The sequence below is a fragment of the Pyrus communis genome, chromosome 2, assembly GCF_963583255.1.
Source record: "Pyrus communis chromosome 2, drPyrComm1.1, whole genome shotgun sequence".
NCBI lineage: Eukaryota > Viridiplantae > Streptophyta > Magnoliopsida > Rosales > Rosaceae > Pyrus > Pyrus communis.
The window spans coordinates 14,063,831-14,083,811 of NC_084804.1; the positions used below are offsets into that span (position 1 = coordinate 14,063,831).

General features: G+C 37.0%; 1 protein-coding gene across 1 annotated transcript; it reads left to right on the forward strand.

Moving 5' to 3' along the window:
• Positions 1-9,081: 9,081 nt before the first annotated feature.
• Positions 9,082-19,749, forward strand: LOC137724558 (uncharacterized). Its single transcript, XM_068463319.1, has 21 exons — positions 9,082-9,448; positions 9,534-9,618; positions 10,261-10,300; positions 10,386-10,634; positions 10,819-10,918; positions 10,996-11,070; positions 11,463-11,561; positions 12,257-12,373; positions 12,517-12,632; positions 12,847-12,946; positions 13,022-13,380; positions 13,713-14,043; positions 14,564-14,781; positions 15,268-15,486; positions 16,056-16,242; positions 16,841-17,091; positions 17,241-17,333; positions 17,418-17,519; positions 17,852-18,209; positions 18,323-18,460; positions 18,540-19,749. The coding sequence occupies exons 1-21, from the start codon at positions 9,317-9,319 to the stop codon at positions 19,383-19,385; spliced, it is 4,215 nt and encodes a 1,404-aa protein (XP_068319420.1). The 5' UTR covers positions 9,082-9,316; the 3' UTR covers positions 19,386-19,749.
• The last annotated feature ends 232 nt before the right edge of the window (positions 19,750-19,981 follow it).

The following is a 19,981-nucleotide window of genomic DNA, read 5'->3' on the forward strand; positions in this document are numbered from 1 at the left end:
CAGCTATGTCGCTCTTCCACTTTGTCTTCTTCCTTCCCAGCAACCTGCGACCCGTCTCACATCTCGCCATCGTCGATTTGCAAGTGTCGTCGTCTCACTCTCAGTCTCTTACCCCCGTGACCGCGACTTCCTCTCGCCATTTCGATTCAAGTCTCAACCCACGACTTCCTTCATTTGCAAGGTTAGTCTCATGGTAATTTCTCTCATATTCTACATATTTTGTTTTCAATTTGATGCCTTTTGCATATTTTATTTTCAATTTCATGGGTTTTGCAATTTGTTTTGGGTATGCTGGATTTGGTTGGGTAACTTCATTTCTGAACACTATTAGTTGAGGTTTGATTAATTTGTGAGATACAGCTTTCAGTTTGATCATCTTACTCTTTCAGCTTGATTAATTTTTTGTATTTGTAAGTAGAAAATGTCCAATTTTGAACTCAGAGTCGTGATTCTTAGATGGGTTTGTTACATTTCAGGTTTTTTTTTTATTTTTTTTTTATTTTTTTTATTTTTAATTTTTGGTGTGTGCTTTTGATTCCTGTTTTGGGTTACCATAGTTTTTTTTTTCTTGGAAAATTATAAGTTTTGAACATTTAGAATTCAGTTAATCGATCTTTGTATTCTTGAAAAATATTGTTAAGCTCTGTTTGATAAAGCTTTTCATGGTATAATTCGTATGGATCAGATGGTTGTCTTGTTGTTGCTGATCTGTAAATAATGTCTTTGTGTTGACAATGTTGTCGGTTTGTAGTTGGATTTGCGGGCTATTTCCATGCATGTTCCCCACGCTTTAGATACTTAATAGAAATATTTAAGTGGAATGGGCATAGCTTCGGAAATCATGCATCTTTTCACAACTGTATTGCTGTTTAACAAAAAGCACAAGTGGAAAAATGAAAGCATCCCTTGGTGATCCTAATGAAGGGGAAGAAGATTTAGAGTACATCAGTACATCTCAAACAATGATTTGGATAGATATCTTTCAGATCCTAATAAAGAGGAAGAAGATGCAAACTTTGATATCTTGAATTGGTGGAGGGTGAATGGTCTTTCTAATTATCCTATTTTGGGAGTTGCAAAAGAGATTTTAGCTATTCCCGTATCAACCATTGCTTCGGAATCCTCATTTAGCACAAGTGGATAAATAATTGATCTATTTCATAGTTCTTTGAGTCAAAAAATTGGTGGGGGCTTTGATATGTACACAAAATTGGCTTAGGTCTATTCATGTTGCATTATATCATGAGACAACCATTGAGGATATTGAGTTTTGTGAAGAAGTTGAGAAAGGTAATCTTACTTATTGCGTTTGGTTTTGTTAGACTATTTTAATTAGATGCTATGTTGCATACTTGCATTACATCATGTTCTTTTTTTTTTCTAATTTGTATGTAGAAATGGCAAGTGGAAGTTCAAGGAAAGGTGTTATGTTGCCTACTAAGCCGCCTAAGCATTGAGCTTGAGGACTTGAAGAGAAGAGTGTGTGCAAGACATGAAGTGATGAAACCTTGAAGGTTTATTTGACTTTGTTGATGCACAAAATCGGCGAGGACTTTGGTACAACAGAAAGTGTCAAGTTTGTAACCTTCGCTAGGTTGCTCTGGTCATTAATGTGGATAAGTATGTAAATGAATAGAGACAAGGAAGCAAATAACACAAGATGTACGTGGTTCACCCAGATTGGCTACGTCCACGGAGTATAGGAGGTCTCATTAGTTGTGAAGGGTTTACACAAATACATAGGTTCAAGCTCTCTTTTAGTGAGTTCTAGTGAATAGTTAGTACAAATGACATTAGGGATTATTGTGGGAGACTGATCCCCTTTTATAGAAGAGACTTTCTAGCTTTGTTCTGACATTGATACGTGTCGTGTTGTGATTGGCCTCTAATATTGACATGTGTTGCGCTGTGATTGGCCTCTGATACCGACATGTGTCATGTTGTGATGGGCCTCCTGGTTGGAGGAAAAGCCTTATGGGTCCTTGACGGTATGCTGTTGACCGGTGCTTTGTAGTTTCGGGATTGGTCAAGTATGGTACAAACAGACTTTATGATTTTAGTTAAGTGGAATATTTCTTTAAAATTTGGACTTTGTTATGTTTATTTTAGGTGTGGAAGACTTGTGTGATGTTTATTTTAAATTTGGACTTTTTGAAGACCTAAACTTTGATGTTTATTTTAAGTTTGGACTTTGGAAGATTTGATTGATGATTCTAGTTGAACTTTAAATGTTTATTTTCATTGTCTTTGATTCTAGTTGGAATTCTTATGTTATGATTGTGTTGGAGATGTTAAAATTTCATATTTCAATTTTTTTTTCATTTTTTTGGAGAAAAAAAAATCGAAACTGAACCGAAATTTTGGTTCTGTTTCGGTTTTGGCAAAAAACCAAATCGTTTTGAATTGAACCTCGCCCTAGCCGAAGCCAGTGATTCTAATTGTTTCTTGAAATTCTTGAAACTTGAAGCTTAGTGGTTTATTTCTTGTCTTGAAGAAAAGTTGTTCAGTTGTTGATTTGAAGTATAAATATGGCATCTTCACCTGTGGAAGTTAAGGGGTTGTTGGGTATGCTTACTATTAAGCTTAGTGAACATAATTACACTAAATGGGCATTCCAGTTTAAGTCGTCTTAAAAAGATACAAGTTTTTTGATCATTTTGATGGTACTACTGAATGTCTTGCTAAATTTGTGCTCAATGCTGAATCTAGGGTTACCAAAGAAATTACAAGTGCATTTAAAGAATGGGAGTCCATTGATTTGGCACTGTTAAGTTTGTTGATTGTTTCTCTCTCTAATGATGCTATAGAATATGTAATTGGGTGTAGAACTGTAAGAGAGGTTTGGTCTAATCTTGAGGAGAGATATGTTTCAGTATCTAAAACTGGAGTTAATCACTTGAAAACAAAATTACATACCATTCAGAAAGGAGGAGATACCAGGGATAAATATTTGTTGAAGTTGAAATCTATTAAGGATCAATTAACATCTGCATGGGAGTTTATCTCAGATATTATGATTGTTACGTTAGCTGGTTTTCCAAATGAGTATGCTACGATTAGAATTGTGATTCTTGCTAGAGATACTACTATTTTCTTGAAAAAAGTTTTGAGCTTTATTACTTGGTGCTGAAAGGGAGAATGACATAACTATTAACTTTTTGTCATGCAAGGTGGTTCTAGTTCTGCAGGATCATCTCAATTCAAGAATTAGGAATCTTCTAGCATTGGTGGTCCAATAATAATTGTTCCAAGGATACCTTATAGATCCCAACCACCTAGATTCACTTTATTGTCCTCTTAAGCACAGTCTCAGCCTTAGCCTTAGTTTCATCAAGAACAACCTACTTATTTTCCTACGCCAAATAATTTGGATTATGGTAGTGGGTTTATTGGTAACATGGATCCATCTTTCAATAATGGTCAACAAATCTCACCTTTTACACAATATAATGGGAATCAACATAGACCATATAATGGAAATTATCAAGAAAATGAGTCTAACTACAGAGGCAGAGGATCTAATAACTATAGATAAGGTAATAACTGGTCTGGAAACACTGATTCAAGGATAACTCAATATCATGAGTGTCAAATTTGTCAAAGAATGGGTCATACTGCTCTAAATTGTTTTTACAGGAATTCTTAGATACCAGCGACTACATTTACTACTTAAAGTCAGATATGTGGAAAAATAGGGTACATTGTTCATGAGTGTTACCATTGTAGCAATTATTCATATCAAGCTGTTAAACCTCCACAATCTTTGCAACCAAATTTCAATGCAAATCAACAAGTTCCTCCAATCCCACAAGTTTCATTTTCTCAGCAACCTAGTCCATCTAACTCTTAAGGCTTATATGCTGCTCATTTTTCATATCAAATTCCTGCTGCTCCAAATTTTGTTCCATCTTAAAATCCTCCTGGAATTGCTCAAACATCAATACATGCCTTGACAGCTCAAAATACTACAATAGCAACAAATCAACCTACATGGATATTTGATAATGGAGTTTCTCATCACATGACATCATACCTTACTAGCTTGAACAACATTTCTGCATTTGAAGGTTTAGAAACTATTAAAATTGGCAATGGTCAAGGCTTACCTATTCATCACACTGGTTCCATAGTGATTGAAACTCCATCTCACTCACCTGTGTTAAAACAAGTTTTACATGTGCCTTCCATTGCAGTTAATCTCATGTCTGTAACACAGCTATGTAAGTTCCATTGCAGTTAATCTCATGTCTGTAACACAGCTATGTAAAGACAATACATGCTGGTTTTTATGTGATGACACATTATTTTTTGTGCAGGACAAGGTAACAAGGGAGATCTTGTACAAAAGAAGGATTCAACTTGGTGAACTGTTTCAAATTCCTGCATCAACTTTCTCTTTTGCAACTGCTTTGTTGGGTTACTTAGTGAAGTCTTCAGTGTGGCATCAAAGGCTAGGGCATCAAACTAATAAAGTTCTGTTAGTGATGTTAACTAAATCTCAAACTTCTCATTCTATAAATGATGTTCATAAGATGTGTACTACATGTATTCATGGCAAGATAACTAGAACTTATTTTCCTAATGAGTCAAATAGGTGTATTTTACCATTTAATAAAGTGCACACATATGTATGGGGTTCATCTTCTATTAGACCAACTGAAGGATATAGATACCATGTAGTGTTTGTAGATGATTGTACAAGATTTGTGTGGATTTTTCCAATATTCAATAAATTAGAAGTATTTTCTACATTTGTGAAATTCTATAAGTTTGTTAAAGTGCAGTTTGGTTTTAAAATTAAAAGTTTACAATCAGATGGAGGTGGTGAATTCATAAGTAATGCATTTAAGGATTTCATAGCATCAAATGGTATGACTCACATAGTGTTATGTCCTTACACACCATAACAGAACGGCTTGGTTGAGAGAAAGCATAGCCTTATTATTGAGACTGCAATTACTTTAATAGATGATGATGGTATAGCTCAAGAATTTTGGTATCATGCAGTGCTCTTAATAAATAGAATGCCTTCTAAGACACTACACGTGAACTCTTTTTACTTTGCATTGTTCGACAAACATCATAATATACAAAAGTTGAAAGTCTTTGGCACAGCTGTGCATCCATATCTCAAACATTATAATGACAACAAACTGCAACCTAGATCTTTAGTATGTTTGTTCTTAGGGTATGCATCAGGATATAAGGGAGTTATTTGTTATCATCTGCAAGCCAAAAGATTAATTATATCCAGACATGTCCTTCATGATGAAACCCAATTTCTAGTAAAGGTTAATAAAGTTGAAATTTCTGATAATAAAAGCATAATAGTTCCGAGTTCTTCATCTCCAGTGATTGTGAATGTTGTAACTTCTGAAAATCAAAACAGTACATCTCGGGCATTGAATCAAGCTACAACTTCATCAACTCAAGTACAGGAATTTGATATTGAGATCTCCATCAACGTCTAGTGGATTTCGAAATGATTCTAGTCACACTCAATCGTCAAATGTTATAGTGTCATCTTAGGAATCTAAAACACACAGTTCACAGGGTTTTCCTTAAACACAAGATCAATTTCTCCCATTGTTGCATGTCCTTGATTCTGTAAAGCTTCATGTAATATTGCCTATCTCAGATACACATGAATCGATCTCTGAATCTAATCATCTGTCTAGTTCTGGCAAAACGCACAAAATGACAACTAGATTGCAATCTGGTGCAATTATGAGGAAAAACTATGCTGCTTATTTGTCTGTGTTACTTATGCTAAAAACACTACAAATAGATGATGAAGATATATGATATGCTGGATATTTTTTTTAGCAGAAATCAATGATACTGATGAACCAGAAACATTCAAAGCTCCTTCATTAAATCCTCATTGGTAGCAAGCAATGCATGATGAATATGATGCACTAAAAGCTCAAGATACATGGATATTGGTTCCAACTCCAGCTAATAGGTCTATTGTGGGGAGCAAAGGGATTTATAAAATAAAGAAGATTCCAGATGGAAGCATTGCAAGATATAAAGCAAGATTGGTTGCACAGGTTATACACAGAAGTAAGGGCTTGATTATGCTGAAACCTTCAGTCCAGTTGTGAGACACACTACTGTAAGGTTGATTCTTGCTCTTGCCACTTTTCATAAATGGGAACTTAGACAACTTGACATTAAAAATGCCTTCTTGCATGGAGATCTTCAAGAAGACATATATATGAAGCAACCACAAGGATTTATGGATCCAAATTGTCCTCAACATGTGTGTAAGTTGGTTAAATCTTTATATGGACTCAAACAAGCATCTAGGGTTTGTAATTCAAAGTTCACATCTGTGTTACCATCTTTGGGATTCAGTGTATCTCAATTTGATACAAGTTTATTTGTTAAGAATGATTGACAAGGAGAATTGCATATGCCTTTATTGTATGTAAATGATATCATCTTGACAGGTTATAACAAGTCCAAAGTTCAATTGATTATCACTCAACTTGGAAAGTTATTTTATTTGAAGGATATAGGGCAGCTGACATACTTTCTTGGTCTTCATATTCAATATAAGGCATATGTAAGTCTCTTTGTCAATCAAACAAAATATGCCAAAGAATTACTAAAAAAAGGCAGGAATGGAAAATTGTGGACCTGCACCTACTCCATCCAAACCACATACTCACTCATTGTATCTGAAGGCAATTTTATGTCTGATCCTACCATTTATAGAAGTTTGGTTGGGGCATTACACTACTTGAAATTCTCTAGGTCTGACATTGCACACTTCATCAATGTTGTTTGTCAATAAATGACTAGACCTACTGACATGCATTTTTTTCTTGTGAAAAGAATTCTGAGATATCTATAAGGAACCTTGGAATATGGCCTTACTTACACTCCTTCAACTGATATTCATATATCAGTTTTTTCTAAGGCTGATTGGGTTGCAGACATAAATACAAGAAGGTCAATAACATGTTATGTTGTGTATTTGGGTGGAAATCCTATATCATGGCAATCAAAGAAGCAAGCCCCTATCTCAAGAAGTTCAACTGAAGCTAAATACAAAGCACTAGCACATTGCACTGCTGATGTTTGCTGGATAAGATATATGGTCAAAGATTTGAATGAGTTTGTAACTTCTCCACCTGCTATGCATTGTGACAACATCTTTGCTTTGGCACTTAGTTCAAATCCAATATTTCATTCTCGAATAAAACACTTGGACACTGATTATCATTTTCTCAGAGAGAGAGTGCAAAAAAGAGACATTACAGTTCATTATGCTTCAACTGGGTCACAAGTTGCAGACATTTTGACTAAAGGATTACACAGCCCAATTTTCATCAAATATTGCAGTAGTCTCAGGCTTGGATATCCCAACTGAGATTGAGGGGGAGTAATAACAGAATGTTGATATGAGTTTAGTTTATTGGTCCATGTGTCACAGTGTAATTGGATTGTAATAAGATTAGGTTGTTGTGAGTTAGTTAGCTGGTTGCCTTATATTGCAAGCTAGTTAGTTAGAATCTAAAACACTATATGTACTAATGTAGCCTCTCATTTCTCATTAATGTGAATATGTTCAAAGCTATACTTTTCCCTCTCTTTCTCTCTTATCTTTCTCTTCGACTTTACATTTCTGAAGTTCTTCAGTTTTTCTCATAATTTCTGCAACTTTGTGAAGATTGATTGTGCACTATTATGAATTAGCACGACAAGCTCTTGTATTATCGATAAGCACAACGACAAGGGTCTGGTGAAGCACTATCTGCCTATCACCTATTTCGAGAATCTAACAGGTAAGAAAATCTTCTTATTTAATTCTCATATCTCAGTATGACTAATTTTCTTGAACCAAGTATATCTCAATACGACTAATTTTTATTGGACTGTATATTATTATTGGTGATAGCAAAAAGCACAACATAAAGAGAACGAATGAAGATGATGATGCAAATTTCAATAATAAATAACACAAACATACCAATTATACACACACGTGATCTATTTTAAGAAACAAATGCTCTAACAATCATGCATGAAGATAATGCCTCTCGAAGTTGTTCGAATGGAGAATATATTGAGGGTGGCATGACAAAATACATATCACCAAAATCTTTGTACACGAGCATCAGAGGGATTAAGTGATGGAAGTTAGAGAAACGATTTCAATGCTAACATGGCACACAACTTCATCAACTCTCTGCCAAGTTTTCATTTCAGAAGTTGACGTATTGCATCGACACACATCGACTTGATGACAAGCCATTTAACCCAAGTTTATTGAAATCAGGGGAAACCATCAATCATGGGGATCATCTAATAGCATCTAAGAGTATGCTACATTGGTCATATGAGCAGTGTAATTTTGTTTCCCTTGGATCATCAATTTATCTCATGAGTTATTATTGGAAAAATTATGACGAGGCAATTAATCCATGACTTGTGGCCATCTAAGGTTTTGTAAATGTGGATGACCATACATGATGACTTTGGATTGCCAATAATATTAGTAACTGCAAACACGAAAAAAAAAATTTAATATGTTAGTGAATATTCATTTCACCAAAATTTCGATATCTACAATTACATGAGTTCAATCCGTGAAAAACATCAAGGCATGGGTTGGTAGGTTTTAAGTCTTCTAGCCTTTATATTTTCTACTATTGACAAATAAGAAGGGTTGAGTCACTTAAATGCTAGCTAAGTCATTTTACATTAAAAAAAATTGGTACATTTTACATATATCAAAGTGAGAAAATCAATCGAAACAACTAGCCTTCTAATTGATCTGATTCATGATTTTTTTATATTTAATTATCAATTTCAAGAGAAAATTTACACATATTTTCTTGTATATGTGTTAGTAAGAAATTATAGAAATTTTAAGATACTTTCAGACCATGTTTAAAAAGTATTTTATATTATACTTCCAATACAAATACAAAAAGAAAAAGAAAAATGGAAATATGGAAATTTGTATACAGCAAGAAACGGTCCGTTTGCTGATGCTAGTCAGAATAGACGGAACAACGGCGCGGTAAATGAAAAATTGGCCGAGGACTCGCTGCAAACATTAATTAAAAAAAAAAAAAAAGAAAAAAAAAAAAAGAAGGGAAGTCTGATCTCATCAGAAGCACAGAGAGAGAGGCGTTGAATACTCGCATTTGGCATTTGGAGTTCGAAATCCACCGACCATCTCTCTTCCTCTTCTTCTCCTCTCAAAATCTAGGGCATAAGAAAATGTGCTGTTGGATCTGAAACTTGAGCAAGTAAGCTGCTTTTCGATCGATTTCGCGTTTCAATCGAAATCGGATAAATGTTGCGGTTACGAGCATTCCGGCCGACCAATGACAAGATCGTCAAGATTCAGTTGCATCCCACGCATCCATGGCTGGTCACCGCCGACGCCTCCGATCACGTTTCCGTTTGGAATTGGGAACACCGTCAGGTACCTCTCTCTCTCTCTCTCTCTCCTCTCTCTCTCCAATTCCACACTTCGTGTTCGTGATTCAACTGTGCTGGATTCGAATTAGGTGATTTACGAGCTCAAAGCTGGGGGCGTTGATCAGAGGCGTTTGGTTGGCGCCAAGTTGGAGAAGCTCGCCGAGGGCGAATCGGGTACTGAATCCTGAAATCTGATTTTAGTTGCTACGATGCTCGTGAAAATCGATTCGAACTGTGTTTAAATTAGTGCCGCTTCTGAATTTCTGAGGCCTGATTGGACAAATTTAGCTTAGGAGTAGCTGAATGCTTTTGCAGAAGCAGATTGAATAACCGATGATTGCGGATTTCACTAACGATTCATTTGTGAAGCTAAATACGCGATTTTGGATAGAGTTAACTCTATTAACTGTTCTTGCATTTACTCAGGCAGAACCATAACCATTGCTAATTGCCTTATAGTATAAAAATAAGGTAATGTACTGTTCAGCTTACGCATCAGCGTCGAACTCAGTTTGTCCTGTTGGGATTCAATAGGTTCTGGCCTGGAAATCTAAGTGGTGTTACAATTAGCTGCTCTTAGATCAATACTGGCACAATTAAACTTAAGATCAATGCACAGATTTTTACACGACTTCAAAAGTTGTCGTCTCTCAATGGTTTTGTTTCTTATCTTTAGCTCAAACACTTGCAAAATATGATATTTGGACAACAAGATAGCTAGTTTGGCTCAGTAGTTGTTTAAGATTTATAAACTTTCACTCTTAAACCAGAGAATTATATATCTTTCTAATTGTTGTGTCTGCTTGTGGTTGATAGATTCTAAAGGGAAGCCCACAGAAGCCATTCGTGGAGGGAGGTAATAGAGCACTGCAACTGCGTTATTGTCCATTTCTTCTTATTAAAACCTAGACACACACTGAGGGCATATGCTTCCTTAAAAGTGTTAAGCAGGTAAACTTCTTTGATGATGACGTGCGCTATTGGCAACTTTGGCGTAACCGCTCCACAGCTGCTGAGGCTTCCACATCCGTCAGTAATGTTTCATCAGCTTTTAGTTCTCCTGCTCCATCAACTAAAGGAAGACATTTTCTTGTCATTTGTTGTGAAAACAAAGCCATATTTTTGGACTTGGTAACCATGCGAGGCCGTGATGTACCAAAATCAGAGCTTGACAATAAATCGCTTCTCTGGTAAGTTATTACTAATTTTCAGTATGTTTATACATATGTTTCATTCACTTGAAGCAGTGGCATTTATAATATAGTATTGGTACATACAAATATATATTGAATGAGATTAACAAATCTCTGAGTTTTGCTTTTGTTTTTGACATTTTTGTGCTCTGTTTCTTGTTTCCCTGTATGAATCTTGCAGTATGGAATTCCTTTCTAGATCTGCTGTTGCAGATGTTCCTCTTGTTGCGTTTGGTGGATCAGATGGTGTTATTAGAGTACTTTCAATGATGACATGGAAGGTTTGCGTTTTCCCAAATTTTCTAACATGCTGGCTATAAATATCCCTTGCTTTATGTGATATACTTGCTTCCTGCAGCTCGTAAGGAGATACACAGGAGGTCATAAAGGATCCATAGCTTGTTTGATGACATTTGTGGCTTCTTCTGGTGAGGTAGATTTTTTTACTTCTAAAAGATGAAATCAAATTACTTTATGGCATGTGTTTATGCTATCTTTCTTTGTGAACTATTTTTTTTTATTATTTATTTACTATTTTAGTTTGTGTCTGAGTGTTCAAATACCATAGCATAGGTGGCTTGATGTATCGCTTGATTGTGCCTCTGGAGCTTCCTAAAATGTTATTATCTCTTTATTCTTCAAGTTCATTCAGATAGCACTTTGGTGGAAGTAATTTCTCCATTCACTCAGCAGCGTGATGTAAAAAAATCAAGGAATTACGATATAGAGATGCTGAGCTGTTATGAGTGTTCATCAGTTATACATCAAAGTACTGGATACATGTGTTTAAATGCTTCTTGTTTCTATGTGTAAACATTATTGCAGGCACTTCTGGTTTCAGGGGGTAGTGATGGTTTGCTCGTAGTTTGGAGTGCAGATCATGGTCAAGATTCACGAGAACTCGTGCCGAAACTAAGTTTAAAGGCAATTATCTCTTCTTTTCTTATCACATCTCTCTTATTTTTCTTTGACCACTATAAGGTTAGGTTACTGATTCATTATTTATTCCACATTATGGTTATAGTATGAAAGTTATATGCAAATTTGAAACCTTGGCTGATCAATGTTGTCATATTATTTGAAGTTTAATAGGGACATGTGACACCCTGTTTGCTTAAACGGGTCTAAAGATGTCTAATGTTGTGATTTTGAGTTTGAGACAATGTAAACCTCACCAGTGCCTAGTGTTGGCTTGGTGAATTGGACTCAAATTATATCTTTGTTTGTTTAATCAAATTGTAGATTTTAATTGGGCATCTTTGTTGAGAAATTTTTAAGATATTCCTTTTGGTGCATTCTTCCTCTTCTTTTTCGTTTTTTATGGGGAGGGGGAGGGGTAGAGATGAATGGATTGTAGTATGTGTTTATGGGTAAAGATTTCAGGATTTGATGGACTTTCCTTTGGTGGTATATCATTGTATTTCGTCCATTTTTTTATAAATAGAATGTGTTTCTTGTAAATGATTAAAATCTCTATTATATTGAACTCCATGTATTGGCCTTCTTTCAGTTCATTCTTTCTGCGTGCATGAATGTAGGAGCTTTATGCATTTACATTTTTTCTGGATGACGTAGTTGAACTATTTGAGATTTGATTATAGGCATTTCTTCTATGACAGGCACATGATGGTGGGGTTGTGGCTGTTGAACTTTCTAGAGTGATTGGAAATGCTCCCCAGCTTATCTCTATTGGTGCAGATAAGACGTTAGCTATATGGGACACAGTTTCATTTAAGGTATTCCAATGTCTAAGAAAAGGCTTTGTGAAGTGCAACTGGTTTTCTGTTGAATGTTGGTGTTTACCTTCTTATTTATTTATTTTTGGTGAAGATGTTTACCTTCTAGTTAATTATATATTTCGTCTGCTTTTCTCTTTCAGGAGTTGCGGCGTATTAAGCCTGTTCCAAAACTTGCTTGCCACAGTGTGGCATCCTGGTGCCACCCTCGTGCTCCAAACCTTGATATATTGACTTGTGTTAAAGATTCCAATATATGGTATGCACAAAGTTTTCATTCTAGTGGTTTCCATTACAAATTTCCATCAGTTAATGTCTTTGGCTATAAAACAGTGGATTTATGATCAGAATCTGTTCTGTTTTTAACCGTAAAAAAGTTGGACATAATTTGCTTATGAGATCTGTGTTTGGTATTATTTCCTTTTCTTTGTTCCTTATGAAATTCCCCAAAAAATGTTTGAAAAATTTCTCAGGGCTATTGAACACCCAACTTATTCTGCACTCACAAGGCCGTTGTGTGAGCTCTCCTCACTAATCCCCCCACAAGCAATTGCACCAAACAAGAAAATTAGGGTAAGTCACTTTTATGCTTATTAGGTTTTTCTTATATAACTTCATATCAGACACTTACACCCAACTGTATCACAGGTATACTGTATGGTCGCACATCCCTTACAGCCCCACCTCGTTGCTACTGGAACCAATGTCGGGGTCATTATCAGCGAGTTTGACCCAAGATCGCTTCCAGCTGTAGCTCCCTTGCCAACACCATCAGGGAGTCGAGAGCATAATGCGGTATATGTGATTGAAAGGGAACTTAAGCTACTAAACTTTCAGTTATCCCAGACAGCAAATCCATCTCTTGGAAATAATGCTTCTTTGTCGGAAGCAGGAAGGCTTAGGGGGGAGTCACCAGAAACATTACATGTCAAACAGATAAAGAAGCACATTAGTACACCTGTTCCGCATGATTCCTATTCAGTTCTCTCAGTAAGCGGTTCGGGAAAGTAAGTTGCGCCTGGCACTGGAAATGCCAGTCTTTAACTACAGTAATTTCAATCTTTGTATAGGTGAAATGGTTAGATCGATAGCATTAGTATTAGGCTGATACAGTATAATGCATCAATATCAGCCTTTGTATTAAACATTCATGGAAGAGTGCAATTAATGCATCTTGTTTATGATGTTGTCTTGACCGTGTCTCTAGGTATGCTGTATTCTCTGTGATACATGTCATCTGAAATTACCTATGATGTTTATTCCAACGTGTCATGATTTTTCATCTTTTTGTTTGGAGCTTCAGTACAGACATGGTAATGATTATTTCTACATATTTCAGGTATCTTGCAGTTGTGTGGCCTGATATCCCGTACTTTTCTATCTACAAAGTTAGTGACTGGTCAATCGTTGATTCAGGCAGTGCAAGGCTTCTGGCTTGGGATACATGTCGGGACAGATTTGCTATACTAGAGTCTACATTACCACCTCGAATTCCTGTAATTCATAAGGGAGGATCATCAAGAAAAGCAAAAGAAGCTGCTGCAGCTGCAGCACAAGCTGCTGCAGCAGCTGCCTCTGCTGCTTCTGCAGCTAACGTACAAGTTCGCATCCTACTGGATGATGGCACATCAAATATTTTAATGAGATCTATAGGTGCTCGCAGTGACCCGGTATTTATTCTGTTCTGCCTGGTCTATTGTTATAGTGATTTTAGTTGTGAGTTTAAAATGCATAGGGTTTTTTTACCGACCAACAAATAAATTGCCTAGTGTTTCAAATTATAAGTTTGTTCCTCACGGCATTGTTCTTGCACTGAAAACAATTAAACAAAATCCTTATGTGGTCTATGCGTTTGAGTTTGTATAGATCCTGAGTGATAAGGGCTTCTTTGGTTCCTTTACGAATAATAATTTTCTGTAAGTAAGCTCACAAACAAGGCATGCAGCCGCATGAGCTTGCAAAAGTTGTTGGAACAATTTTCAGAAAACAAACTAGAAAGGTTTTTCTGAAATTGTTCTGACATTAAATATCTGTTATAAAAGTTTCAAATGTTTTACACATTAGCCAGAAACTTGTAGGAAGCATTTCAAACAGAAATGCATTGATGGACTCTTCCATTAATATTTTAGTGTAGAATGTGTAGCAAGTTTGACTGTTAAGATTCATTTCTAATTCAAAATTATATTCTAGGTCATTGGTTTGCATGGAGGAGCACTTCTTGGTGTTGCATATCGAACATCTCGGAGAATTAGCCCTATGGCTGCAACAGCTATTTCAACAATTCAATCCATGCCCCTGTCTGGATTTGGAGGTGCTGGGCATTCTTCTTTTTCCACTTTTGATGATGGATTTTCTTCTAATAGATCTTCCTCTGCTGAGGCTGCACCACAAAACTTTCAGCTATACAGGCAAGAAACTTTTTTTTTCTTTTGCTTTATTTGCATGCTAAGTATTTTATTTCAAGGTACTAGGAAATGCAATAGTCCTATGGAGTTTCTTCATTCCTTCATAGTTTATTAAAAAATGGATTTTTATTAGATATAGCTTATCAGTTTTTGTGTTTTAGAAATGTGAATCAAGCGTTTCACAATCTTACCTTACCCTGTTCTCTCTCTCCATTTCTTCAATGCTTCAAATTTTCTCACAACTCCTTCATTGAGGATGTTTGAACTTTTCTTTTCAATTAGTCCTTGCAGATATTTTAAGTTAGATTACTTGCACACAAACTTGTCTCACTTTCTCCTACCTGCTTCATGCTGGAATAAATTTTAAATGTTGATTGCTAAAGGGAGCTTAGTGCATTATGATGTGTAAGGGCTCTTTCAATGGGTATATATGGATATAAGATCAAGATTAGTTTTCCTTTTAATCTCAAGTCATTCCTGACTATGCAGTTGGGAAACTTTTCAACCTGTTGGTGGTCTACTTCCTCAGCCAGAATGGACAGCGTGGGATCAAACGGTTGAGTATTGTGCTTTTGCATATCAGAAATACATTGTCATATCTTCTTTGCGCCCACAATATAGATATTTGGGAGATGTCGCAATTCCTTACGCTACTGGTGCTGTTTGGCATAGGCGACAGTTGTTTGTTGTTACGCCTACGACAATTGAGTAAGATATATTGATTGTCCCAAAAATTCTGTCTTTGCATCTATAACAGGTTCTTGGAATAGATGAGAATGGTTTTATCAGGAAAAAATGTTATTTGATTTACAATCAGACTAAAACTATTGTTAATTTGTCACACGGCATAATAGAAGATCTTGACTTCTAGTAACTTGATCTTGGAGGAAAGCCTCTAAACCTCGTCTGGCTATGATATTACATGTGGGCCCGCACAAAAACTCAAAGTTGTCAAAGCTGAAAGCTATGCTAAAAAAAATTTGATTCAGTTAATGCACCATGGCCTTTGGCTGGAGAAAAACTCAGGTTTTTGAGTGTTGAGGTATAACTGCATATGAACTCAGGACATTACGACCTAAGTTTGCGTTGCTTTTGTAATATTGGTGTCAAGAAAGTTGTTGCTTCCTTTCAACTCCATTTTGCTTTGTTGTGATTTCTTTGGATTATTTTACTTAAACAAATAAGAATGCAGAATAGAATTGTAAATTGAATTGATACTAAGGCAATAAAAAATGTCGCAGCATATGAACTGTGCTTTATTAAGCTGCATTTTGCAGATGTGTTTTTGTGGATGCTGGAGTCGCACCTGTTGATATTGAAACTAAAAAGAGGAAAGAGGAAATGAAACAAAAGGAGGCACAAGCAAGAGCCCTAGCTGAGCATGGTGAATTAGCACTAATTGCAGTTGAAGGCCCGCAATCTGTTACTCAAGAAAGGATAGCACTGAGGCCCCCGATGCTACAGGTAAAGAGTTCCCAAAAGTATAACTGTGTGCTGACTGTTCGTTGGCTAAGATAGAAAGATACAAATGGTGCTTTTCTCACATTTTGCTTGACATTGGTGCTGTATTTTCAATGAGAAATCATATAAGATCTGTAAAGAGTTTAAGAGTTTCTGGAAACTTGTATATGTCAATGTGCTTGGATTTTTTTAACCAAATCGGATATGTTTTGATATGTTCTTATACACTAAAAGTTGGTTAAAATGGGAAAATTCTGATTCTTGGTTCTAAGGTATTAATCGAATTGAATGTTTAATTGATAAGAAAATTCTGCAAACAACTTTCTTTATTGTTAACAAAATAATCTCTTTATATTTGACTGTAAGATTTATTGGATTAGTTAATCCAAGTTGAATTCTTCATTTTTTATTATATTTGCGGCTTCAAAAGCTTGGTTCCATTTTGTTCTACCTACTTTATATAAGCGGTTTGGCAAAGAATTGTAATAGCTGGAGAGTTTAAAGAAGTTAGAGTCAAAATGCAGTTGCTATAAATCAAATCATAATTACTATTTTGGTTAAATGTTGTCATTTCTCTTTTCTTATTTTTCTTCTGTTTTAGGTGGTGCGATTAGCCTCATTTCAGCATGCTCCTTCTGTGCCTCCTTTCTTAACATTATCGAAACAGTCTAGAAGTGACGGGGACGATTCAGGGATTTTAAAAGAGTTTGAAGAAAGAAGGGTTAATGAGATAGCTGTTGGTGGTGGAGGGGTCTCAGTGGCAGTTACTCGTTTTCCAACAGAACAGAAACGGCCAGTTGGGCCTCTAGTTGTGGTGGGTGTCAGAGATGGCGTTCTTTGGCTAATTGATAGGTAAAGACTAATGAGCCCCCTTTTTCACAAATTAAGTTATTAAGAATGTATGCTAAATTATTTCCGTCTATAAACCATATGTGCATGAGTTCTATGTGATAAGTATATGATTGCAAACATAAACGATTTTCTTTTGTATTTCCCTGCAGATATATGAGTGCTCATGCCTTATCCCTTAGCCACCCTGGGATCCGTTGTCGGTGTCTTGCTGCTTATGGAGATGCAATTAGTGCTGTCAAGTGGTATCAATCTTTCTTTTTTCATTCATTCATGTCTAACTATGTGATTTTTTTCCTTACAATTCCTAATGTTTTTGTTTTATGCAGGGCAAGTAGGCTTGGCAGAGAACATCATGATGATTTAGCACAATTCTTGCTAGGCATGGGTTATGCTACCGAAGCACTTCACTTGCCTGGAATATCCAAGAGGTATGCCACAAATGAACTCACCCCTTGTGTGTTCGATGTCATATTGCCTACTGTTGCTTTCTTTATCTTTTATTTTTTATGCTTATTATTTCCATTTCGAGGATCAACTTTTATTTTTGTCAAGTATACAACTATGTATCACTCTGGCCATAGACTGACATGGCTTACATGGTTCAATTTTCGGTTGATGTGTCCGGCCTACAGGCGCTTCGTATCTGTTGGATCCTTATGTTTTTATACTCTAAAGTTAATGTGTTGGAAATTATGGCATGCAAGTAGCAGCCGTTTCATCTCAATTTGAACCGTATCTCTTGTTATCCCTTTTTTTGTAGGTTGGAGTTTGATTTGGCCATGCAGAGCAGTGATTTGAAAAGAGCTCTTCAGTGCCTTCTTACAATGAGCAACAGCAGGGACGTAGGACAAGAGAATACATCTTTTGATTTGAAAGACATTCTAACTGTAACGACTAAGAAAGAAAATGTGCTGGAAGCTGTCCAAGGAATAGTGAAATTCGTAAAGGAGTTTTTGGATCTTATTGATGCGGCAGATGCTACTGGACAGGCTGAAATTGCTCGGGAAGCTCTTAAGAGGTTGGGTGCTGCAGCTTCTGTAAAGGGAGCTTTACAGGGTCATGAATTAAGAGGACAAGCTCTACGCCTGGCCAATCATGGAGAGTTGACACGGCTAAGCGTATGTTATCCATATCTGGACATGCTTTTCTTGCGTGCTAGTTCACATGATTTTGATAGTCCTTCTAGAAAATTCTGATAGTCCTTTCTAAAGACAGTTGCTTTGCGCTGCAGAATTTGGTAAACAATTTAATATCAGTTGGCTCCGGACGTGAAGCAGCATTTGCAGCTGCAGTTTTGGGAGACAATGCCCTCATGGAGAAGGCGTGGCAGGATACTGGAATGCTCGCCGAGGCTGTGCTTCATGCCCATGTATGACGTGATTTATGCTTGTTCATCTACCTCAGTTTATTACTTTGACCTGACTGCCTTATGGGGATTTTCTCTGCAGGCTCATGGGCGACCAACATTGAAGAACTTGGTTCAGACTTGGAATAAAATGCTACAAAAGGAGGTTGACCACACGCCAACAACGAAAACAGATGCTGCTGCTGCATTTTTGGCTTCTCTGGAGGAACCCAAGCTTACAAGTTTAGCAGATGCTGCCAAGAAACCACCGATTGAAATTCTTCCTCCCGGGATGCCGTCTCTTTCAGCTCCTCCAATTTCTATGCCAAAGAAACCAGCTCCGGGGGCTCAGAATACACTGCAGCAACCAGGCAAGCCGTTGATGTTAGAAGCTGCCCCTACCACCACACCTGCACCTTCAGGTGCGCCACAACAACCAGGTTCAGGATCAGATAATAAGCCTCCTGCTTCATCATCAGAGAGTGATCCAGCTAATCCAGCTCCGGCTGTTTCAGGAGAAAGTGTCCCAGGAACTTCTACAGATAATGGGGCACCATCAGATGCCCCACCTCAAGCGCCTCAACCAGAAGTCCAATCCCAAGTGCCCCAATCAGAGGCCCCATCGGAAGGGCCGCAATCAGAGGCTGCATCGCAAGCTCCCCAATCAGAGGCTGTCTCCCAAGCACCCCAATCAGAGGCTGCATCCCAAGCACCCCAGTCTGAGGCCCCATCCCAAGAGCCTCAATCAGAGGCCCTGCCCCAAGCTCCCCAGTCAGAGGCCCCGCCTGAAATGCCAGAGTCAGAGACCTTACCCCAAGCTCCACAACCGGAAGCTCCACAACCTGCCGTCCCAACCGAGACAGCGCCATTACAAACCCAGGTGCCACCCATCCAGCAAACCAATGCTCCAAAAAGATTGCCACTAGATGAGGATTTTTTCCGAATGTGATCCCCGACAATCTTGCTCCAAAACCCTTTGTGGTTCATACCACCGTCAAAATTTTAGTGATTCGTCGAATAGAAGCTCCACCCGCATTTCATACAAAGGAGCCATGGTCGTCTCAACATTCTGTTCATCTTCGGGCGAAGCGATAATGTTATCAAATGGTTGCAGTCATGTTTATATTTCATGTAACCTTTGTTCTTTTTAATATGTTATTCTTGTGTGTATCGTCTGCATCATTTAGTGTGTTTTCTTGTTCGTTCTGTTTTGTTGATTCAGCTGATTTGATTTGGTGAGGGAGCCTTACTAATAGAATGACATTGCATTTACCGGCTTTATTCAAATTCTGTACTCCCGCTGGCGTTCTTGATCTTTTGTTTTTTATGAAGTTGAAATTTCCTAGTTTATTTGCAATTTTTTTATGGTAAATACCACTAAGTGGTCTAAAATTCGTCACATCGTATATGTCTAATAAATCTCTCCAACGGTTAGATTTCGCAATAAATTATTACCGAGTGGTACGTGCCACTGTTGTTAGACCGGTTTATATGCTTTGAAGTTTTAACTGTTCTTTTACTGTGTTCCATTTTTCAAGCATCCAC